This window comes from Chlorocebus sabaeus, chromosome 12 (genome assembly GCF_047675955.1).
Source record: "Chlorocebus sabaeus isolate Y175 chromosome 12, mChlSab1.0.hap1, whole genome shotgun sequence".
Classification (NCBI taxonomy): domain Eukaryota; kingdom Metazoa; phylum Chordata; class Mammalia; order Primates; family Cercopithecidae; genus Chlorocebus; species Chlorocebus sabaeus.
The window spans coordinates 612,255-632,519 of record NC_132915.1 but is presented as its reverse complement, the minus strand read 5'-3'; the positions used below and the strand labels follow the sequence as shown (position 1 = coordinate 632,519).

Genomic DNA, 20,265 nt, shown 5'->3' with positions numbered 1-20,265 from the left:
CTAGGACTTCAGGCAGGGGTAGGGGGCTGGGGAGGGGGTGCTGGGCATCCGGGGGCTGGGGAGGGGGTGCTGGGCATCCCTGTGCCTCCCACTTCTGTGTCCAAATGCGGAGGAGAGCTCATGTAAATTTAAGACGCAAAAGTACATTTGGTACTTGTTAAGTTCTTAAGCCCAGGAATGACAGATTTATCACTAATTAAACAATAATTGCATTATGGAGTACTGAAAAAATTGTTTGTGTATAAACAACATCTGGTAAAGATTAAAAAGAATAATTTTTCCAAGCTCCAATTTGTTAAAAGGAACCTGAATGTTTTAAAACAAAATAGATCTGAAAATGTAAAAGGGATATTTAGAGTCTTATGTTTAGTATTTTGAAAATAGAAAAGAAGCAAATGGCATAATAAAAAATACATATTTATAAAGGTGCCTCATAGTACATGATAGATGTAAAGGTTTTGTATAAATAGGTTTTGCTCAAGCCAAGTCATTTTTCAATTCAATAGAGGAGTTCACTGGTGAAATGACTCTTATGGAGAATCTTCTTTTTAAGAAGAAAGGTATTTTGTGGTGAATATGCACATATTAACAACAAGGGCTTCCCACTGTGGAGAGAACAGTGGCTCGGAAACAGCTACACAGTGGGACGGGATTGTCCAGCTGCTGGGTAAACTGGAGGGGAAGCTGCCCATTAGCTGATTCTTTAAATGACCCATTTCCTAAGTAAATATTTAAACTGCATGCAAGTACATGAAAATACCAGGAAAGAATCTATGGCAGGCTTAATGAACTTCAGCTTCTCTGTCATCTGCTATTTCCTTCTTTATTTTTAAGGCGAATATACCTATGAAAGGTGATAGATGGAAAGTACTTGATAATTTTTTCTGTTGCTTCACTGCCTTTTTATTTTTTCTAAAAGGGATTTGCTTTTGTCTGTGAATTACCTTAAATCATAGTCCAATTTCTCTTTTTGGTTTGTTTTTTCTCCCTCTCCTTTTCCCTATTCTCTCTCTCTCTCTCTCTCTCTCTCACACACACACACACACACACACACACACACACACACAAAATCAGCAAATGACAGAAAAAAAGAAATGCTTCTTCCTGAGAATTCTGTTTTTCTGCGTTCTCAGGCCTCTTTCAAGTAGCAAGTGGCTTGTAATAATCACTGGTGAGTCGGTATGAAAATAACAGCTTAAGTAAACATCAAGGACCGGGCACAAGAGCCTGTGTAACTTGCACAGTTCATGGTGCAGAGTGACAAGTTGGTCTCTCCCTTGCCTGTCCTCCAAAACAGGCATTTGAGACCGTGGTGATTGTGTATCGACTCCATGTTGACTTTGTCTTCCTTTGTGTTTTCAGGGATGAAGATGGGCATCTTTCTAGGTAGAGGAGAGATGATGCAGTTTGGGGTAGCCGTGAGGGGAGATGAGAGGGAAAGCTCTCATTAGCCCAAGGGGATGCACACCCAGCAGAACAATCGGGTCTATAGGAGAAGGAAGGCAGAACCCAGAGCTCTCCATCGTTGCCCCCCAGTCATCCTGGGCATTCAGTGGAAAGACTCGGGGAAATAGGGAGGGAAGGACAAGACTCGTGTTATTGAAGTCCTCCTGCTGACATAGCTCCCCTCGAGTTGAAATGATCTGCCCGTGGAAATCGTTAGGCCAGATGGAGAAGAGAGAGCTTGAGAAGGAACAGATTTTGGTAGGATGGAGAAAAACAAACAGATGGAAACCACAAAAGGTTTATTTTCTTTCCTTGCTTTTATAGAAAAGATAATGGCCCCGGTCATGGGGCTTTGGAGCCCTGGGCTGCAGCGTGACCTCTGGTGTGTTACCGGAGTGGCCCACCCTACACATAAAACAGGATTCACAGAGGTTAGACGCCTGCGTCATCACTTAGAGGAGGCTACAGACATTTGGGGGGAAGATACGGCTTCCAAAGAAGCGTGTATTAAAACCTTAATTCTATTTGGAAGATTATCTTGATAAGAAAAGCAGCTTAAGATTGCTTTTGTGATTTGATGTCGCTGGGACACATGCCTGACCTGTAGTACTCTAGTCCTCATGAGGGGACTCACTGACCCTGAAATTATGTGCTCAGAAAGTATAAAGAGTCTCATTTTAAAAGCCATCGGTGAGGGGTGCAGATGAGAAGGAGCTGTTCACAGCTGTAGGGTGGCAAGGGAGACTGGTTTTCAAATCAAAATCTCTGCCGTTGCTGTTTCTGCAGGGTCCCCTGCCTCCTGGTCTTTTATCTGTTTTAAAAGCCAAAATGGGTTGTGGAAGCAGGCTGAGAGTAGCCAAGGGTCTGAAATATTTGGAAAGAAAGAAATGTAAGAGGAGAGTCCATCTGTACGGGAAAGAACAAGCAGATTCCACACAGCCAGCAAACATTTAAAATATCGGACGGAGCGATTTTGCTAGAAAACAGCTCACAGCAGAAGAGCGCATCCAAGCTCTCACTCTCTTCTGACGAATGGAGTTAGAGCTGGCTTCTTTGCTGCCCCAGTGGTTTTCATGGTAGCCCTAATCTACACATCTGATCATCATTTTCTTTGCTGTTTGGAAATCACTATAATTAGTATGGAATGATTCTCTACTATCATCAGACCTATAGATTGACTATTTAGAAAAAAGAAATTCAGTTTTACCATTTTCAAGTTTGATCTTATCAATGCATTTCCAGGCTCTTTCTTGTCTGTCTGCCTGTGGGCACAAAAGAGTGCTATTTGATCTTAAACACTCTTATTCAATAGGCATGTTGTCGTGCAAACTTTGAAAATTGCTCTGGCAAACTTCGATGAATCATGTTTCTTCAAGACATGCAGTTGCTTTCCCCTCGTTTTATTTTTTTCGTTATGAATGCATAGAAACGTTTATATTTTCCGTGCTTATATCCAGTGACCTCTTAATAACTGTTGTTATTTACAGTGAGACTGGGCAGCAGGAGATTCACTGACATGCCTGAGTTCAAAGCCACGAAATAACCTGCCTCTTCTCTCTTGAACCGTGGTCCTGCCAAATTATTTTCTTGCATAGATAATGAATTTATCTGTAAGAGTTTCAAGTTCCTTTTAGATAAAAATGCACATCAGTGAAGGAGGAGGGAGCATAGATTATTTAAAGAGCAGGACGTTTTAACTTGCGAATTAGAAATCCTGAAATAATTAAAAGGCGATTATCCTGCCCTGGACAAGTGGCCGGGCTGCTGCCTGGAGCCCGGCGGGGCCGGCAGTGCTGGCGGGTGGCCGCTAGAGGGCGCGGGCTCGGTGTCCGCGGGCGGCCGGGGAGGGCGGAGCTGCCGCAGTGTGCGCCGGGGCACGGGGCGGAGCAAAGCCGCCTCTTTTCTTGCGGATGGACGGATGGGGCCTGCGAACAGCGTTTCCCAAAGCTGTAGTCATAGCACGTGCAGCCTGACTGAATTTCCGGGAGCCCCGATCCGCCTGCGCGTCAGGGCCGCCCCGTGGTGACTGCGCATGTGCGGAATCCCCCCGGACTGAGGGCGGCGGCTCCGTGGAACCGTCTCCCCCCCGCGTCTGCGGACACGCGCCTTCCACGAAGCCGCTCCTGGTGCCGGAAGCATCACGGACCCTGCTATAAAGGGCCTGTTTTGGAACACAAATGGGCGTTTGCATCGGGCGTCATCTCCTACTTTGAGCTCTGGCCAGAACGACAGGGAACCGGGGGTTGGGCCGGGGAAGCTGCCGCCAGCTCCCGGGGCTTCCGCAGACTCCGGAATCAGAACCCACGGCCGGAAGATCAAGGGGAAGTTAAGTTAGATGCCTTTTATTCTTCACGAACCCGCTTTTCGTCTTAAATCACGGAAGCTGTTCAGTGCACTAAGATGCGAGGTGGTTGAGTCCAGCGTGGTGGCTGGTTTGCCAGTCATGGTTCTGATTATCATGTACCCGTGACCGAAGAGGCAGGAGTGAGCAGGCTGCAGGCAGGGCCGAGCTCCAGGCACGGGAGCCGTTTGCGGAGGTGGCACAGGCGCACTCCGGGGAGCTGGCAGCACAGGCAGGCGGGCAGAGCGTGTTTTAAGTTTCCGTAGTAGCTACTGATCCTGTATGATGGATCGCCTGAGCTTTTGTAGAAAACGTGGGACATACAGGAGTATACAGAGGAATATACCCCCCGCCCAGGCCGCCGTCTGCACTTGTGTGGGGTGCTTTCAGTACAGCAGTGCTTGTTTTCTAACCAGAAGGAATATGCCAGTGTTCTGGACATGAGCAGTTCCCGATGACTCCTGGAGCTGATAATAGCAAGTTTCTGAGAAAGTGCCCGCGATATTTCACATTCTCCTGGTCTCCTTTTACAGCCTCAAGCAGCCTGCCACCCTGCCATATTCCGGGTTGTTGATGAGATGTTCAGGTAAATGTTACACTGTTTCTTCTAGTAATTGATGCAAAAAAGGTTCCATTTCCAAACATGAAAAGAAAATGTTGTGGTAGTCTCTGGCTGTACCACAGGGAAATCAGAGTTTCTGATTCCCTCCTATTCCTCTGAGCTTTGTGGTAGAGGTAAAAACTAAAAAATCAGTGTAAATTTAAAGGCCAGTGCCTAAGAATTAAGATAACTTTCTTTTCTTTAGCCTTTAAAGATTCTAATAATAGAAACACAGAATTGAGTTAGATATTAATATCATGAAATATTCATGTAGGATTTTTCTCAGCTCAGAATAAAGGGTAGCAATATACTGCCTTCACCACGTGAGGGCTGACCAATCTTTTTAAAAGACTTTAAAGCTAAAGAAAGCCAAGAAAAATAAATAAAGTCATTCTTAACAGAGCTCTTCTGTGGGGCAAAATACACCTTGCATGTTCTCTTACAACACATTGAATGTTTATTTTGAAAATACGAGTACTTCTTGGAAAATGCATTAGATTTACAGACGGCAAGAGACGAGGAGCTCATAGCCATGAAGCTGAGCTGTGGCTGGCAGTCAGTGGGAGTTTTAACCATGGAGTACTAAGACTGGACCCAGCTGGGGAGCTTGTCAACCTGGGAGTGTCCCAGCCCCTCTTCCAGGGGAGCCCGTATCAGCTCTCTCTCTAGTCCCTCCCACCTAATTCATAGCAGCAGAGGCTGCAGGGCAGACTGCAGACTTTGGGGAAAGGAATTTTTACAGTAATGACTGTTTAGGGTTTAAAGCTAGCAAAATTTGAGGTTTTTTTTTTTTTTTGCTTAAACAAACATAAAGAAAAATTAATTGTATGAAAATGCACGGAAACCAAACCAGGTACAGGTACACACAGATTCTTTTCCTGCTTTGCTGGGTGGATGGTCCAAGCCGTTTCTCCACTTGTGAAAGCAGAATGTTGATGTTGCGTGTCCAGGCATACAATACAAAAATACTTGTACAGAGTATGCAAGCCTGTATGGAAGGCATTTGCGTTCCTTAATAATTTAAGAACCAAGAAAGAGAGCTCTACCCATTGCAATTTTAAAGAAAATATTTATAAAAGGGAGCAACAGATTTATCCTGCTTTCCCACAAGGACTGAAATCTGATGAGTTGAGATACTGCTGAAGCTTATGGCACAAAAAAAGTGTTTCCACTCTTCCCTTATACAGTACACGTTTTTATGTTTGCCGGATTACTTGTTAAACGTGTTCTGATCTGACTTTGCATTGTTCAGGTGTGCACTCCTGGAAACCGATGGGGCCCCGGAAATCATAGCCACTATTCAAGTGTTTACGCAGTGCTTCGTAGAAGCTCTGGAGAAAGAAAACAAGCAGGTTTGTTATATTGCATCTATTACTCGTTCATCCCAAAGAATAAGAGGCTGTTGGGAGTATTTGGACAAGAGCACTTTATTTTCAGTAATTCTGATGGACTGTTTTGCTCACAAAGAAAGGTTCCTAATGAGTGCCCCAACAAAGGCTAAACCATTTTAACTTAACATAAATCAAGATCTGCCTGTCCCGTGCCCTGGTACCCAGAAGCATCTGTCTACTGTTGTGTCTGAGAACTCTGTCAAGCCAGCATGCGTGGCCCTGTGCTGTGCGCTGTCTGCCGAGCCGGACACTGCCCTCTGGCTGCATCTGAGCCTCCCAGGTCAGCAGGAGGCGTCCTGGGGTCTGTATGGCATGCACTGAATAGGAAAGGGCATTTATTGCAAAGCAGTCCCGGACATTCTTCATTATTTGCATCTTTATTCTTATCAGAGACCCAAATGTGAATTGGATTCCAGGAAAGGAGGTGGTAAGAGTGACTGGGAAAAGCTTGACTAACTAGAGGAAGAGTGAGGAAGGGCAGTGAGCAGGAGGTGTGTGTTAGGCACAGTCAGTAAACCAAAGGCCAGGCCTGAACCCTGCAGAAGATTGTGCTCCAGGTCCCCAGCAGCAGAGGCTGGGCAACAGCTGCCAAGGGTCACTGACCAATTAGAGTGACCTCGTGAAACAGCAACCTTTGCTACCAGAGAGCTTTCACCTTTCAGCATTTTATTTGGCCTTGATTTCTAACGGCCACAGAAGTAATGTTTATGGGACATACTGCCTGTCGAGAGGGGTGCTGGTCCAGCGCATCCCATCTGTGGAGTATGTCACGGCCCCTGTGAAGCTCTGCAGTTTGACTTCTGAGAGCAGAGCGACAGTGCTCGGCTCCACCAGATCACACCCCTTGCCAACGTCAAACAGATCTCTTAGGTTTTAGCTGGTATTTCTACTTTTTCTTTTTTTTTTTTTTTTTTGAGACAGGGTTTCACTTTGTCACTCAGGCTAGAGTGCAGTGATGTGATCTCAGCTCACCGCAGTCTCAACCCCCCACGCTCAGGTGATCCTCACACTTTAGCCCCTGCGAGTAGCTGGAACCAGAGGTGCACGCCACCACACATGGCTACTTTTTGTATTTTTTTATTAAGTGCAATGTCCATTTTATTTTTCTCCAGAGAATAGTCTGTCTTCAGTCCTTAAGGACTCAGCTGCTTATGTGGGCTTTGGTGGGGGACGTGGGACAGCACCCGCAGGTCTGAATCGGGGTAGGGGTGTTTGGTCCTTGTGGGCTTCACGAGATCAATTCCTGACTAGTTTGCTGTGAATTGCACAACTCAGACAGTACTGTAGCTTCACGTACAGCTTGGGAAGCACACAGGCATCGAAGACGCTCGCTTCAGAAACGCCCCGACTGCTGTGGCCTCCACTGTGTTTCCAATGACGAATTGCTTAATGGCCTTGTCCTTGGGCATACATCGGGCGCAGTTCGTGCAGCAAATAGGCTGCACGTGGCCGCGGCCCTTTTTGGCACGACCGTTGTTCCTTCTTTTTTTCATCATATTGGAGGCACGGACTGGAGGGAGCACTCATTTTTGCATTTTTATTAGAGATGGGGTTTCACCATGTTGCCCAGGCTAGTCTCAAACTCTGGGGCTCAAGCAATCTCACCACCTTGGCCTCCCGAAGTGCTGGGATTACCGGTGTGAGCCACCACACCCAGCCTGTTTCTGCTTTTTAAAACAACAATAAATAGATATTTATTTTATTTTTTGAGACAGGCGCTCACTCTGTCACCCAGGCTGGAGTGCAGTGGTGTGATCATGGCTCACTGCAGCCTTCGGCTTCCTGGGTTCAAATGATCCTCCCACCTCAGCCTCCCGAGTAGTTGGGACCACAGGTTCAAGCCACCACTTTGAGCTAATTTTTAAATTTTTTTTTGTGGAAATGGAGTCTCTCTGTTACCCAGGCTAGTCTCGAACCCCTGGGTTCAGGGGATCCTCCCAAGGTGCTTGGATTCCAGGCTTGAGCCACTGTGCCTGGCCAACAATAAATATTTGTGATTTATTTTTTCCCACCCTCACTTTCCCTGGAGAAGTTAGCTGGGCTGTAGCAAGCTGCGCTCTCCATGGTCCCACCTAGAGTTTTGGAGGCGGCTCAGCTGGAAGGCACGGCTGGCCCTCACGGTTATTTTAAGCCTAACTGTCAATGTCCCTGCGCCTCCCTTGTGTATTCTTTGTAGTCCCCATTAGGAACGGGCCTCTAGGGAGTCTCACCTCGGCCTCGCGGAGCACACCTGGGTTGGAGCAGTGGCCGCGGAGGAACGCCACTGTGCTCTTTAGGCTTAGCTCGCGCCTGTTTTTCTTCTTGGCTTCACCCTCAGCCTCTGTGTTGGCTGTGGCCACTATGGATTGGGACTGATGTTGCAGTTGCTTTTAATTGAGAATAGTGCCCTGACCAGGCATACGTTATCTAAGGACATGGGACCACACACCGGGTCCTGGTGTGAGGCAGGGCAGGGATCCGAAAGCAAACAGGAATTCACCACCCTTACCTTCAGCTCAACAAAGGAGAGCAAAGTCTCTTCGTTTTGCCGATGCCTGCATAGGTATCTGTTAGTTTATTTCTCTTCCTAGAGCTGTTTCTGTGTGCCTGCCTTTTTAACTGATGGCCATCTGCATCTGTTGACCCTCTGCCTTCTTGAGTGTCCATTTTTAGCTAATCAAAACCCCTCATGTTGTATTTGGTAGATGCATGACCCTCTTTTCTCTCTGTGGTTTATTCATTAATTCTTTCTTAATAAAATGAATATCTGTAAACCTGATATCTAATCATCTGAATACGTGTCTACCCACGTGCTCCTCCTTGCCTCTCTCCCTCCAGGTAACCTCTGGTTTGAATTTTATGTTTATTATTCCTTTGTTCTTTCTAAAGGTAGTTTGATCACATATATATGACTGCCTAAACAATGTTTTGTTTAGTTTCGTTTGTTTTTGCACTTTATAAAACAAACAGGAGCAGCATACTGTGTGCAGTCTTTTGAGACTTGCTTTTCCACTCAGCAAAGACTGCTTGATGTTGCCATGTGTGGCTGTGGGGAAGTGTTGTTATGCACAGTCCATGTGAAAACGTGTGACGGTACAGCCGTCCTGCTGCTGGGAGGCACTTGGGATGCGTCCAGGTTTTGTTTTTTATTACAAACGATGTTGCTGTGGACACTCTGGGACAGGTACTTCGAAGTGGAAGTGTGTTCGGTATGCAGAGGTTCAGCTTTCATAGATCCCGCCATGTTGCGTGGACACTCTGGGACAGGTACTTCGGAGTCGAAGTGTGTTTCGTACGCAGAGGTTCAGCTTTCATAGATCCCGCCATGTTGCGTGGACACTCTGGGACAGGTACTTCGAAGTGGAAGTGTGTTCCGTATGCAGAGGTTCAGCTTTCATAGATCCCGCCATGTTGCGTGAACACTCTGGGATAGGTACTTCGGAGTGGAAGTGTGTTCGGTATGCAGAGGTTCAGCTTTCATAGATCCTGCCAGACTCATTTCAGAAGTGTTGGTGCCCATTTGCACTCCTGCAACGGGTTATGAGTGATCCCGTAAATCCACATTCTCACCCATCATCAGAAGCACTCACGTCAGTGATTCTGTCTTTTCTTACCCTTTGCTCTTGCCCCTGTTCTGTTTGGAGGACACAGTCAGCTCCATCATTATGCCCTATCAGACAGTAGGCAGAAATTGAGGCGGGTGTGATAAGCCACTTATCCTAAGCCTGCACTGTGGCTTAGTACAGCCAGTCAGGTCAGTTTCTGGTTGCAGCCATGACAGCATCTGCTCATGAGCTAGATTAAATCTCCCAGAGATAAAAATGATAAACTCCAGGCCAAGTATTTTTTAAAATCTATTTGAAGGCATACAGAGCACCTGAGAAAGTGGATGGAGACTGGAGGCCACCAGCGCTTTAAAGGGACACCACACTGAGAGGTCTCTTGCCCCCCTCGCCCCCCACCCCGCACCTGCCCTCATGTGAGGTTGGGAGCGGGTGTGGGGCCGGGGAGGCCAGAACTTGGCACAATCGGATCGAGTTAAGGTGCCAAAAAATAGAAATGTAAACTGCCAAAGGAACAAAAAAAAATTGAGGGGGAAAAAGAAAACCAATGTCAAAAGGTAGACCTAAACCCAAAACCACCAAGAATGACATTAATTTCAGCAATTAAATGGAAGTTAAATATTCTGGTAAAAAGGCAGAAATGTCAGACTGAACAAAAAAACGAAGACCTGGCTGGACACGGTGGCTCATGCTTGTGATCCCAGCACTTTGGGAGGCCAAGGTGGGACGATTGCTCGAGTCCAGGAGTTCAAGACCAGCCTGGGCAACACAGTGAGACCCCAGTCTCTGCAAAAAAAAAATAAAAAATAAAAAATTAGCTGGGCATGGTGATGCGTGCCTGTAGTCCCAGCTACTCGAGAGGATGAGGTGGGAGGACTGCTTGAGCCCAGAAGGTGGAGGCTGCAGTAAGCCATGATCATGCCACTGCACTCCAGCCTGGATGACAGGGCGAGACCCTGTCTTAAAATGAAAAAAAAAAAAAAGATTTTAAAACCTATTGTAATCAAGACAGTGAGGTATTGGGGAAAAAACAACCATCGATCAGCATTGAGTCCAGATGCAGACCATGCATATGTGGCCAATCGATTTTTGACAGAGACGCCAAGACAATTCAATGGGGAAAGGAACGTTTTCAACAAATGATGCTGGAATAACTGGATGTCCATATGTAGAAAAATGAGCCTCAACCATTACCTTATAAAGCATACAACAGTTAATTTGAGAGGATCATGGGCTTCAAGAGAAATGTTAGAAAGATAAAGCCCCTAGAGAGAGCATAGGAGAATGTATCTGTTTGACCATGAGGTGATCTAAGATTTCTCAGAAGCACTAAGCATAGGAGAAAAATGGATAAATTAGACCCCATCAGAATTTAAAACTTCTAGGCTGGGGGCATAGCTCACACCTGGAATCCCAGCACGTTGCGAGCCCCAAGGCAGGAGGATCTTTTGAGCCCAGGAGATGGAGACCAGCCTGGGCAACAAAGTAAGACCCCTTTTCTACAAAAAATACAAAATTTCGCTAAGCGTGGTGGAACACACCTGTTGTCCTAGCTACTGGGGAGGCTGAGGTAGAAGGATCACTTGAGCCTGGGAGATCAAGGCTTATGATCATGCCACTGCACTCCAGCTTGGGTAACAGAGTGAAACCATATCTCAAAAAATAAGAAAGGAATTTAAAATTTATATGCTTTGGTAGATATCATTAAGAAACTGAAAAAGCAGGCCAGGCACGGTGGCTCATGTGCCTGTAATCCTAGCACTTTGCGAGGCTGAGGTGAGTGGATCACAAGGTCAAGAGATCAAGACCATCCTGACCAACATGGTGAAACCCCATCTCTACTAAAAATACAAAAATTAGCCGGGGGTAGTGGCATGTGCTTTCAGTCCTAGCTACTTGGGAGGCTGGGGCAGGAGAATCGCTTGAACCCGGAAGGTGGAGGTTGCAGGGAACCAAGATCACACTACTGCACTCCAGCCTGGCAACAGAGCAAGACTCCGTCTCAATAAATTAAAAAAAAAAAAAAAGAAGAAGAAGAAACTGAAAAAGCAAGCTATTAGCCAGGAGAAAATATTTGTAATACATGGTATACAGCAGAGGACATGTGTCCAGAATATATGAAGATCTCTTATAACTGCCTAAGAAACCAGTTTCGAAAATGGACAAAAGGCTTGAATATACACTTTCAAAAAAGATATACAAATTGGCAGTAAGCACATGAAAGTTGTTCGGCATCATTTGCCATCAGGAAAGTGCAGAGTGAAACAGGTAGGAGAGCAAGCATACATGGGGTTGTGTTCCCTGTCCACTAGAATGGATGAAATTAGTAAGACTGACAGCACCAAATGCTGGGAGCACGTGGTGCACCTGGAGTTCACACACATTGCTGGTGGGAGTGAGATGGCACAACACTGGAAACCATATGGCCTTACGATGTTAAACAAGCATCTATCTGTGACCCAGCAATTCCATTCCGATGGTGTGCCCAGGAGAAACAGAAACACATGTCCACAAAAAGACAGATGTATGCATGTGAACTACGGCTTTATTCATGACAGCCCTCAACTGGAAGCAGCCCATCAAGAGGAGAATGGCTAAACAGACTATGGCATATTCATACAATTCAGACTACTTCTGAGCAATAAAAACAGAATGATCTACTCGCACACAATAACATGGTTTAATCTTTAAAAAAACATGTTGAGCCCAAGAAGCCAGACACAAAAGAAAACATACTTCATGTTCCCTTTACACAAAATTCAAGAATAAGCAAAATAAATCTCTCTTGTCAAAATCAAAACACTGGTTTCCAGGGTGGGGTGGAGGGAATGATTGTTAAGAGTTGGAAGAGGTCTTCTTGGCGTGATAGAAATGGTGTCTTCACTGGGGTGGCGGTCACATGGATTTGCACGTTTACCAAAACCTCATATACTTAAAGCCTATGCACTCCATGCTTTATAGATTTTACCTCAATGTTTTAAAAAGCTGTGCCTCTTGGGGGTGTGGATAGCTGGAGCTCTTTGGCCTTCGAAAAGTGAGCACAGTTGTTTCATGCTTTTGTTGTTATTTTAAAAACCACGCTGAGCCGGCACAGCGGCTGACGCCTACAACCTCAGCACTTTGGGAGGCCGAGGCGGGCGGATCACTTGAGGTGAGGATTAAGACCAGCCTGGCCAACATGGTGCAACTCCATCTCTACTAAAAATACAAAAATTAGCCTGGCATGGTGGCACGTGCCTGTAATCCCAGCTACTCAGGAGGCTGAGGCAGGAGAATCATTTGGACTCAGGAGGTGGAGGTTGTAGTGAGCTGAGATTGTGCCTCTTTACTCCAGCCTGGGCAACAGAACGAGACTCCATCTCAATAAAAAAACAAAAACAGGCCAGGCGCAGTGGCTCACGCCTGTAATCCCAGTACTTTGGGAGGCCGAGGCAGGCAGATCACCTGAGGTCGGGAGTTTGAGACCAGCCTGACCAACAAGGAGAAACCCCATCTCTACTAAAAGTGCAAAATTAGCCGGGTGTGGTGGCGCGTGCCTGTAATCCCATCTACTTGGGAGGCTGAGGGAGGAGAATCGCTTGAACCCGGGAGCCAGAGGTTGCGGTGACCTGAGATCACGCCATGGCACTCCAGCCTGGGCAACGAGCAAAACTCCGTTTCAAAAAAAAAAAAAAATGCTGAAATACCTAACATCTCACAACTGCTCTGACAAGTCTTTCTGAAATAGAAGGTTTGTTTGTATAATTGGGTTCATGTGAGGTAGAACTCATAAAGACATCAAGAGCATAACTTTATTATTTTTCTTAAGTCCCAGGAGGTGATTTAAAAGGTTAATTATTCTGGAAAATATGAGGTTACTGGGAGCTTATTTTTCAAAAACTAAATGTTTCAGAAAGTGTTCTGACCATGTTAGTACTGGTGGGCCTTTTTGGGCAGAGGACTCGGAGTTTTGTATTTTCCTGACCCCATTTCAATCTTAATGTTTGTGCTCTTTGGATTTTCCATCCTGTGGCAGCTGCGGTTTGCACTCAAGACCTACTTTCCTTACACTTCTCCATCTCTTGCCATGGTGCTGCTGCAAGACCCTCAAGGTGAGTTAGGGTTGACTCTGCCCACATCAGAATGATTTCCTGGGAAGGGCACTGTCAAACAATGGCCGCCCCACCAGGCCCTTATCTATAGCATGAGGGAGACACAGCTGGTTATTTCTAAGATCCTTTGAGCGCCCAGGATCCATTCTGTAGATTTGATATGAGAGTCTTCTTGGCTTCCCAGTTGTGATCACTTCCCAAAAGAAGAAGAAAAAAAACAAACCAGTGGCCTCTGGTAGGTCTTGCTAGTCTGCCTCCAGAGAACACAGGCTCTGCTGGTGCCAACCAGGTCCGCCAGATGCCAGGAACAGGCCAAGATGTGGCTGAGTCGGAAGAAAACAGTACCTTCATTTGCTTTTCATTCTTTCTATTCCGTGCAGCCTTGTTGCAGAAGAAAAGATAAAATGATGGATGAAGCTGAGGAAATTCAGGGGAGGTTCCCCCTAACGAAGCTAAGGGAAGGATTTTGAGAGAGTTCAATAAGGTGCTTCATCCGCAGCCTTTCCTGATACCCTTTGCCAGCCTTCCAAAGGCTATCCGGGTGGGGAAGTGGTGGTTCCAGCCTTCATTCGACTGGTGTTGATCCAGGAATGTGGCTACGAGCTCATGCTTAGGAGACATTTCAGAAATAGAGAATAAGGGCCCCCTTTCCCTCCGAGGCCTGAAACCTGACGGAAGGCAGTCCTGACGTGGGCACAGACTGTGCCAGCCAGAAAGGGGCCTTATTGGAGCATGGCAGGAGAGGAGACAGAAGGGAATGAGCCAGTCACATTTCCTTTTTATGCCATTTTGGGCCTGCCTTTTTTCTGAGACTTCAGTGAGTAGATTTGTTTGAGAAATGCAAATGATTTGAAGTTTCAGAGCATTTTACAAAACCTAAATTCCTCTTCCTTTTTCAAGAAGATGTAGGTTCTCACCCAGGGTGATCCCCTGACACTGTCCTCTCAGATGCCAGAGCTGGGGATGGGGTCTCTGGGTGACAGTTTTATGAAAACCCTTGGGAAAACTTTATTAACAAGACAAAAATGAGGACTTCACTCTCCCAGGGTCCCCCCTACAGCTTAGGTCAGATCAGCAAAGCCTGAAGTCAGCCGACAGGGGGCGCCGAGTGAGCCCCAGAAAATGTACCGGAGTTGTTAGCGTCTCCGTGTGGAAATAGTAAACAGACAGCGAGGTGGTGCGTGGGCACGGGCCCAACCCTCTACCTTTCCGTTTGTGTAACTCGTAGATTTATGTCCAAATATAAATAGGTGGCTTCAAGCAGAAGTGCAAGAACCTCTTGTGCTAGTTCCTAGAACAGCTGTCTGTATGTTACTTTGGCAAACAGTGTGATGGTCACACGCTGAAGAAGTGTTTTTTAGTAGCATGATCTTCTGTTCATCAGAAATTTATTTCATGCCCATTGTGAAGGTCGGGGGAGGGTATAAAAGATGATCACTTCCAAGCCCTGACTGTGTAGGAGCTACAAGTGGAGGAAATGCAAAATAAATGTCTAAATAGCTAGTAAAAGGAAGAAACGAAAAATGCCTTCAAAAGGCTGTGCTCCAAGGGCCGCGGGGGTTCAGAGGAGGGAGGCACTGGCCTTGTGGAGTAGCAGCAGTTCGTCCATCACTCGCCTTACCTTCCTTGTGCGTTCGATTGTAGCATCTATCACTATGTGAAAATTTTTGCAGATGCTGCATAGAACTGCAGATATGTGCTGCTCAGATGTGTTTAAAACTACAGGATGATTGTGAAACCAGAGCAGCTCACTCAAGAAAAGATATTTGTTTGCATAATGCTCACTTATTTTCTTTCCTGGCCTTTTTTTCCACTGTAAACCTGAAATCATATTGTGAGTTCATCACAGCCCTAGGAAAGCAGTCAGGCAGTCTATTCCTAATTCCTTGTTGGCTGCTTTACTACAGTCTCTCTCTATTCTGAAATCACACATTAGTGATGGAGGAGTGGGTAGGTAGAGAAGAAACCTAGGCATCCGCAGCCGGCATTTCCCAGTCTCAGCAGGGGTTGCTTATGCAATCTCTAGCTACTTCTATGTACCTGAATTCAAAAGTACTTGAGGCCAAGTGTGGCGATTAATGCCTGTAATTCCAGCACTTTGGGAGGCCAAGGGGGAGGATCACTTGAGCCCAGGAATTTGAGACAAGTCTGAGAAACATAATGAAACCTCATCTCTACAAAAAAGTTTTAAAACTAGCTGGGCATGGTGGTGCACCCCTGTAGTCCCAGCTGCTGGGGAGGCGGAGGTAGGAGGATTGCTTGAGCCCAGAAGGTTGGGGCTGCAGTGAGCCGGGATCGAGCCACTGCACTTCAGCCTCTGACAAAGCAATACTGTGTCTTAAAAACCCCCACAAAACTAAATAAAGAGATTAGATTCTTTGAGGTTCAGCTCTGTGTAATATGGACAGCGCTTGCTTAAGAGATAGGTACTGACTGGGAAGAGCATGAGAACAGTATTGGGTTCTGTGAACCAGAAGTAAAGGGTGTCTCGCAAAGACTCCGAGGTCGTCCCTGCAGGTGGCTCCTCATGGGCTTGCCATTTCCTCACTTGCCCTCTGACCTGTCTCTCTCCACCCACAGATGTCCCTCGGGGACGCTGGCTGCAGACACTGAAACACATTTCCGAACTGCTCCGAGAAGCAGTTGAAGACCAGACTCATGGGTGAGCAAACACTGACCACTCCCAGATCTACTTCACACACGGGTTCCCTAGATCCTCATCTGCCCTTTGAGCAGGGCTGACAGGACAGAGGAAGGCGTTACTGGTCTGGGACCGCCACCAAACAGGCGAGCAGCACGGTGAAGTGAGAAGTGGAGGAAGCGCACGGCCACACGGATGGCTTGGAGCAGGTCAGGATGAATAGGCATTGCACGCGTATGCGTGTGAGAACACCTGTATCGAAACGTTTCTACGTAATGTCTGATTTTAGATTTCAAAATATACAGGCATAACAATGAAAAGAAGAGACGCTGGAAAAAAGCAGCACCCACCTGCTGGAAGCCCTGGCCGTGCAGAAGGAAAAGGGCGTTTGTTTGGGCGCCCTTTGGTCTTCTCTCTTCCTCTCTAGGGAAGGAAATTTGCAACTTCTGCACAGTAGGGTGGAATGTTAAATGCTTGTTTTTCCTTCTCTTTAATAAATACCTCTAAAATGAGAAAACCTATTCTAACAAATTTTTTTTTAATTTTTAGAGATAAGGTCTTGCTCTGTGGCCCAGGCTGGAGTGCAGTGGAATGATCACATCTCACTGCAGCCTCAAATTCCTGGACTTAGGTGATCCTCCGACTCAGACTCCTGAGAGCTGGGACTACAGGCACACACCACCACACCTAGCTAATGTTTAAATTTTTTTTGTGACTGGGCGCGGTGGCTCACACCTATAAGCCCAGCACTTTGGGAGGCCGAGGCGGGTGGATCACGAGGTCAGGAGATTGAGACCATCCTGACTAACCCTGTCTCTACTAAAAATACAAAAAAAAGTAGCTGGGCGTGGTGGCACACGCCTGTAGTCCCAGCACTCAGAAGGCTGAGGCAGGAGCTGAGGCAGGAGAATGGCGTGAACTGGAGAAGCAGAGCTTGCAGTGAGCCGAGATCACGCCACTGCACTCCAGCCTGGGTGACAGAGCGAGACTCTGTCTCCAAAAAAAAAAAAAAAATTGTAGAGGTCTTGCTGTATTGACTCAAATTTGTGGGCTCAAGTAATCCCCTGCCTTGACCTCCCATTGTGCTGGGATTACACGTGTGGACTGCTGTGCCCAGCCTGTTAATTTCTAACAGTAGTGTTAGGTACTGTCTTATGTGTGTGATTTTCCTGAAAGCATTCACATTTATGCCTTGCTGAATTCCTTGTATCATAACACTCTTTGGCTTCCTCTTAACTCCCTTTCTTTTAGAGTATAATTTTATTCATTGTCCCTGCTAGCCTACTAAGACTATCTTATTTGTTCCTTTTGCCACTTTTCACTCCTGGAGTTCTCTGTAATCTCACACCAAGTTGACACAGACGATGGGTGACATCGTCTCTGCGATTGATGGCTCGGGTGCCAGCTGCTCACTCCTTCCTCACCGTGCTTCTCACTGACAGAGACGAGAGAGAAAGGCCTGCAGCCAGGGGGCTCCACGGCTGGCCACGTGAATAGGCTGCAGTGGCCAGTCGGCCCCACACACACCCTCCCTGGTTGTCCTGGCATCACACAGAGCTGGACCTTGAAGAATCTTAACTCGGGGACAGGGAAGTAGATGGAAGTGGCATAAGTAGGCCACCCTGTGATTGAGAAATGCGGTGCCGCGGGTGCCCTGGGTGTTTTTCTTTTCTCCCTGCCCACGCTCTCCGCCATGACTCAGAATGTGTGATGTCAAAATGCGTGGAGGCCGGAATCACAGCCACCAGAAAGGACGCATGTGGTGCTACAGAGCAGGACTTAGACCTCCTGGGGCTCCCACCTCAACCCGGACCTTGGGGCCCTGAGACACCTTTCAGGTGACCACATGGGATGCCTTGTGCATTCAGCTACTGGTGGAAGACAGAGGGAAGGACGAGGCTGGTCTCTGGTCCTGATCCAGGCACGCTGCCAACCTGGGGAGCATGAGGGAGCCCACTGCTCCGTGCGTCTGTCTCCCCTGACATGGTGCCTGCAGGGAAGAGGCATGGCGGAGTCCCCTCCTCACTCTGATACAGCCTAACCCAGCCCACAGCCAACGTGGCCGGCAGAGCATCAGCTCTGTGTGCTGGGAAAGAGGGAGTAAGACCAGTACTCCACCCTCCTGTCTTTTTGTCTCTGTTGCTCAAATGTAGAACATTTACCCACTGGTTCTCAGGAAGGACTGGGGCAGTGACCAGAGAGGCGAGGATGGTATTTAGAGCTTGGGAATTCCACGGGCCAGGCAGAGGAACACGGAGGCAGATCCAACAAAGGGGCCAGGAACACTCCTGTTGCGGCCCCTGCCCCAGTCGAGAAGGAAAGTTCTCATCTAACGTGATCTCAGGCCGGCCTGTTCCATCCTCTCCAAGGGGAATGTTCGCCTGCTGAGGCCGGCACTGCACACAGTTCGTGGCCCTTACCTCGAGCGGATTCTACCCTGAAACAAGTACTGCAGCTTCCATTTGCCAGTGTGGCGAGGGGATAGCTTCGCAAACGCTTTAACTTTCTGGCATTGACGCACACATGATGACAGCAGCTCATTAAAAATTCCTAGTTGCTGAAACATCCACCCAAACTTTGCGTCTTGTCAGAAGTGGAACAGCCCATGTTTCTGCCTGTGTCCCACCCTCCACCTCTTTCTCTGCGTCTCAGAAGGCAGGGAGATGTGTCGCCGTGTCCTGCCACGTTCCTGCTGGTCACGACCGCAATCTTCCTTCCTCAGTGCCTGTCCTCACTGAAGGTACCTGGATTAAAGACTCCGATGTCCGGAGGCCTCAGGCCTCACAGGGGTCCTGAGAGGCCCTTTCGATGTCCTGTGATGACGCAAAGTGGCGTTTGGACAGGCTGAGTCTGAATTGTATTCCTTGCAGGTTGCACTTCAGTGGATAAGTACAATTTAAGCCAACCGTTGGCAAACGTTCAAGTTGCTTTAAAAACCTGAAGGAAGAATTCAGGTTGCCAGCTGCCTTGTGTTCTGGCTGTGTTCCAGGTCCCGCGGAGGTCCCTTGGAGAGCTGGTTCCTGTTCATTCACTTCGGAGGATGGGCTGAGATGGTGGCCGAGCAGCTCCTGAGGTCGGCAGCCGAACCCCCCGCGGCCTTGCTGTGGCTCTTGGCCTTTTACTACAGCCCCCGTGATGGGAGGCAGCAGAGAGCACAGACCATGGTGAGTAGCAGCCCCACTGCATGTGTGTGGGGTGGGCTCTGGGGGGCTGAGGAGCCTGCAGAGGAGCTCTGTTGTGGGCTCGGCTTCCATGACACCTGAGCTCTGCCCACAGATGGCGTACGTCGTGGCACCCTGCAGGCGTGGCGACCTCCAGCCTTGTGGTCAGAGGCCATTCGCCTGCCCCACTGAGGTGGCCAGAGACGGGACACTACACGTAGCCCATTGTCCCGCAAATGAAGACCCTTCCTCCCCGAGGTCGTTTGATCTGTGATCGCTCAGCCGCCGTATCTGCCCCAGCGTCGCGTTCTCCAGGGCGTGCCCTGCAGAGACGGGCTGTTCCGAGGGGTGCGCTGGCAGCAGAGCCTGGCCACAGCCGGGGCCCTCTCTCGCTCCCCAGCACCCGGCCGATTCTTGCCTCCATCTTGACTGTCTGCTTTCTTGGATCAGTCAACAGATCCTCACATTACTGGCTTTGTTTACATCTCTTACTAAAGTAATCACATGATATTAACCACTTTGCTTCTGAAAAAGGAGTTGGTCATTTCCTAAATAACAGAGCAGCTAAGTATGGGACTGGGTAACTGTCTGTGGCAAAGACAGTTGTTATTTTATGTGGAATATAATTACAGGAAGCAAGGCTTTGATTAAAGGCACTGGCACCTTCCTTGCAAGCATTTATTTCCTCGGTTCTGAAAACTTCCCCGGCCAGTGCTCTCTTCTGATCCTAGTAGCTGAAGAGGACAAGCTTATTTTATGTGGAGCTCCTCTTGGCTTTGGCGTTTTCTGTTGTCTGAAAACACAGGGACTAATAAAGATGTCTGCGTATTTTATTTGTTTAAAGGCTTGCATGGCATAGGAAAGAAAAATAGTTTTAGCTTTTAAAAAGTTGAAATTTGGTGATAGTTTATTTTAGATCAGAAATAAAGCTTTGTGAAGAAATTATCGTAACCCACATATGTATTTGAGGATTGCTGTCTGATTAAAAAGAAAGCTTTTTATGTCTTCCCTTTTAAAAGAGCACATTAAACTAATTAAGGAAAATCCTGGT

The 20,265-nt window shown here is 47.3% G+C and overlaps 1 protein-coding gene and 1 pseudogene across 14 annotated transcripts in view; one reads left to right on the top strand and one right to left on the bottom strand.

Annotated features, from left to right (window-relative positions):
* FANCC (FA complementation group C) overlaps nt 1-20,265 on the top strand; it is a 325,195-nt gene that overhangs the window by 293,602 nt on the left and 11,328 nt on the right. For all 14 annotated transcript variants that reach the window (XM_073021384.1, XM_007969912.3, XM_073021383.1 and 11 more), the window contains 5 exons: nt 4,321-4,373; nt 5,641-5,740; nt 13,337-13,412; nt 15,993-16,074; nt 19,043-19,217. In XM_073021384.1, coding sequence (XP_072877485.1) covers nt 4,321-4,373; nt 5,641-5,740; nt 13,337-13,412; nt 15,993-16,074; nt 19,043-19,217 — 486 coding nt within the window. The remainder of the gene's footprint in view (nt 1-4,320; nt 4,374-5,640; nt 5,741-13,336; nt 13,413-15,992; nt 16,075-19,042; nt 19,218-20,265) is intronic.
* Nucleotides 6,670-7,597, bottom strand: LOC119624410 (small ribosomal subunit protein eS26 pseudogene; annotated as a pseudogene).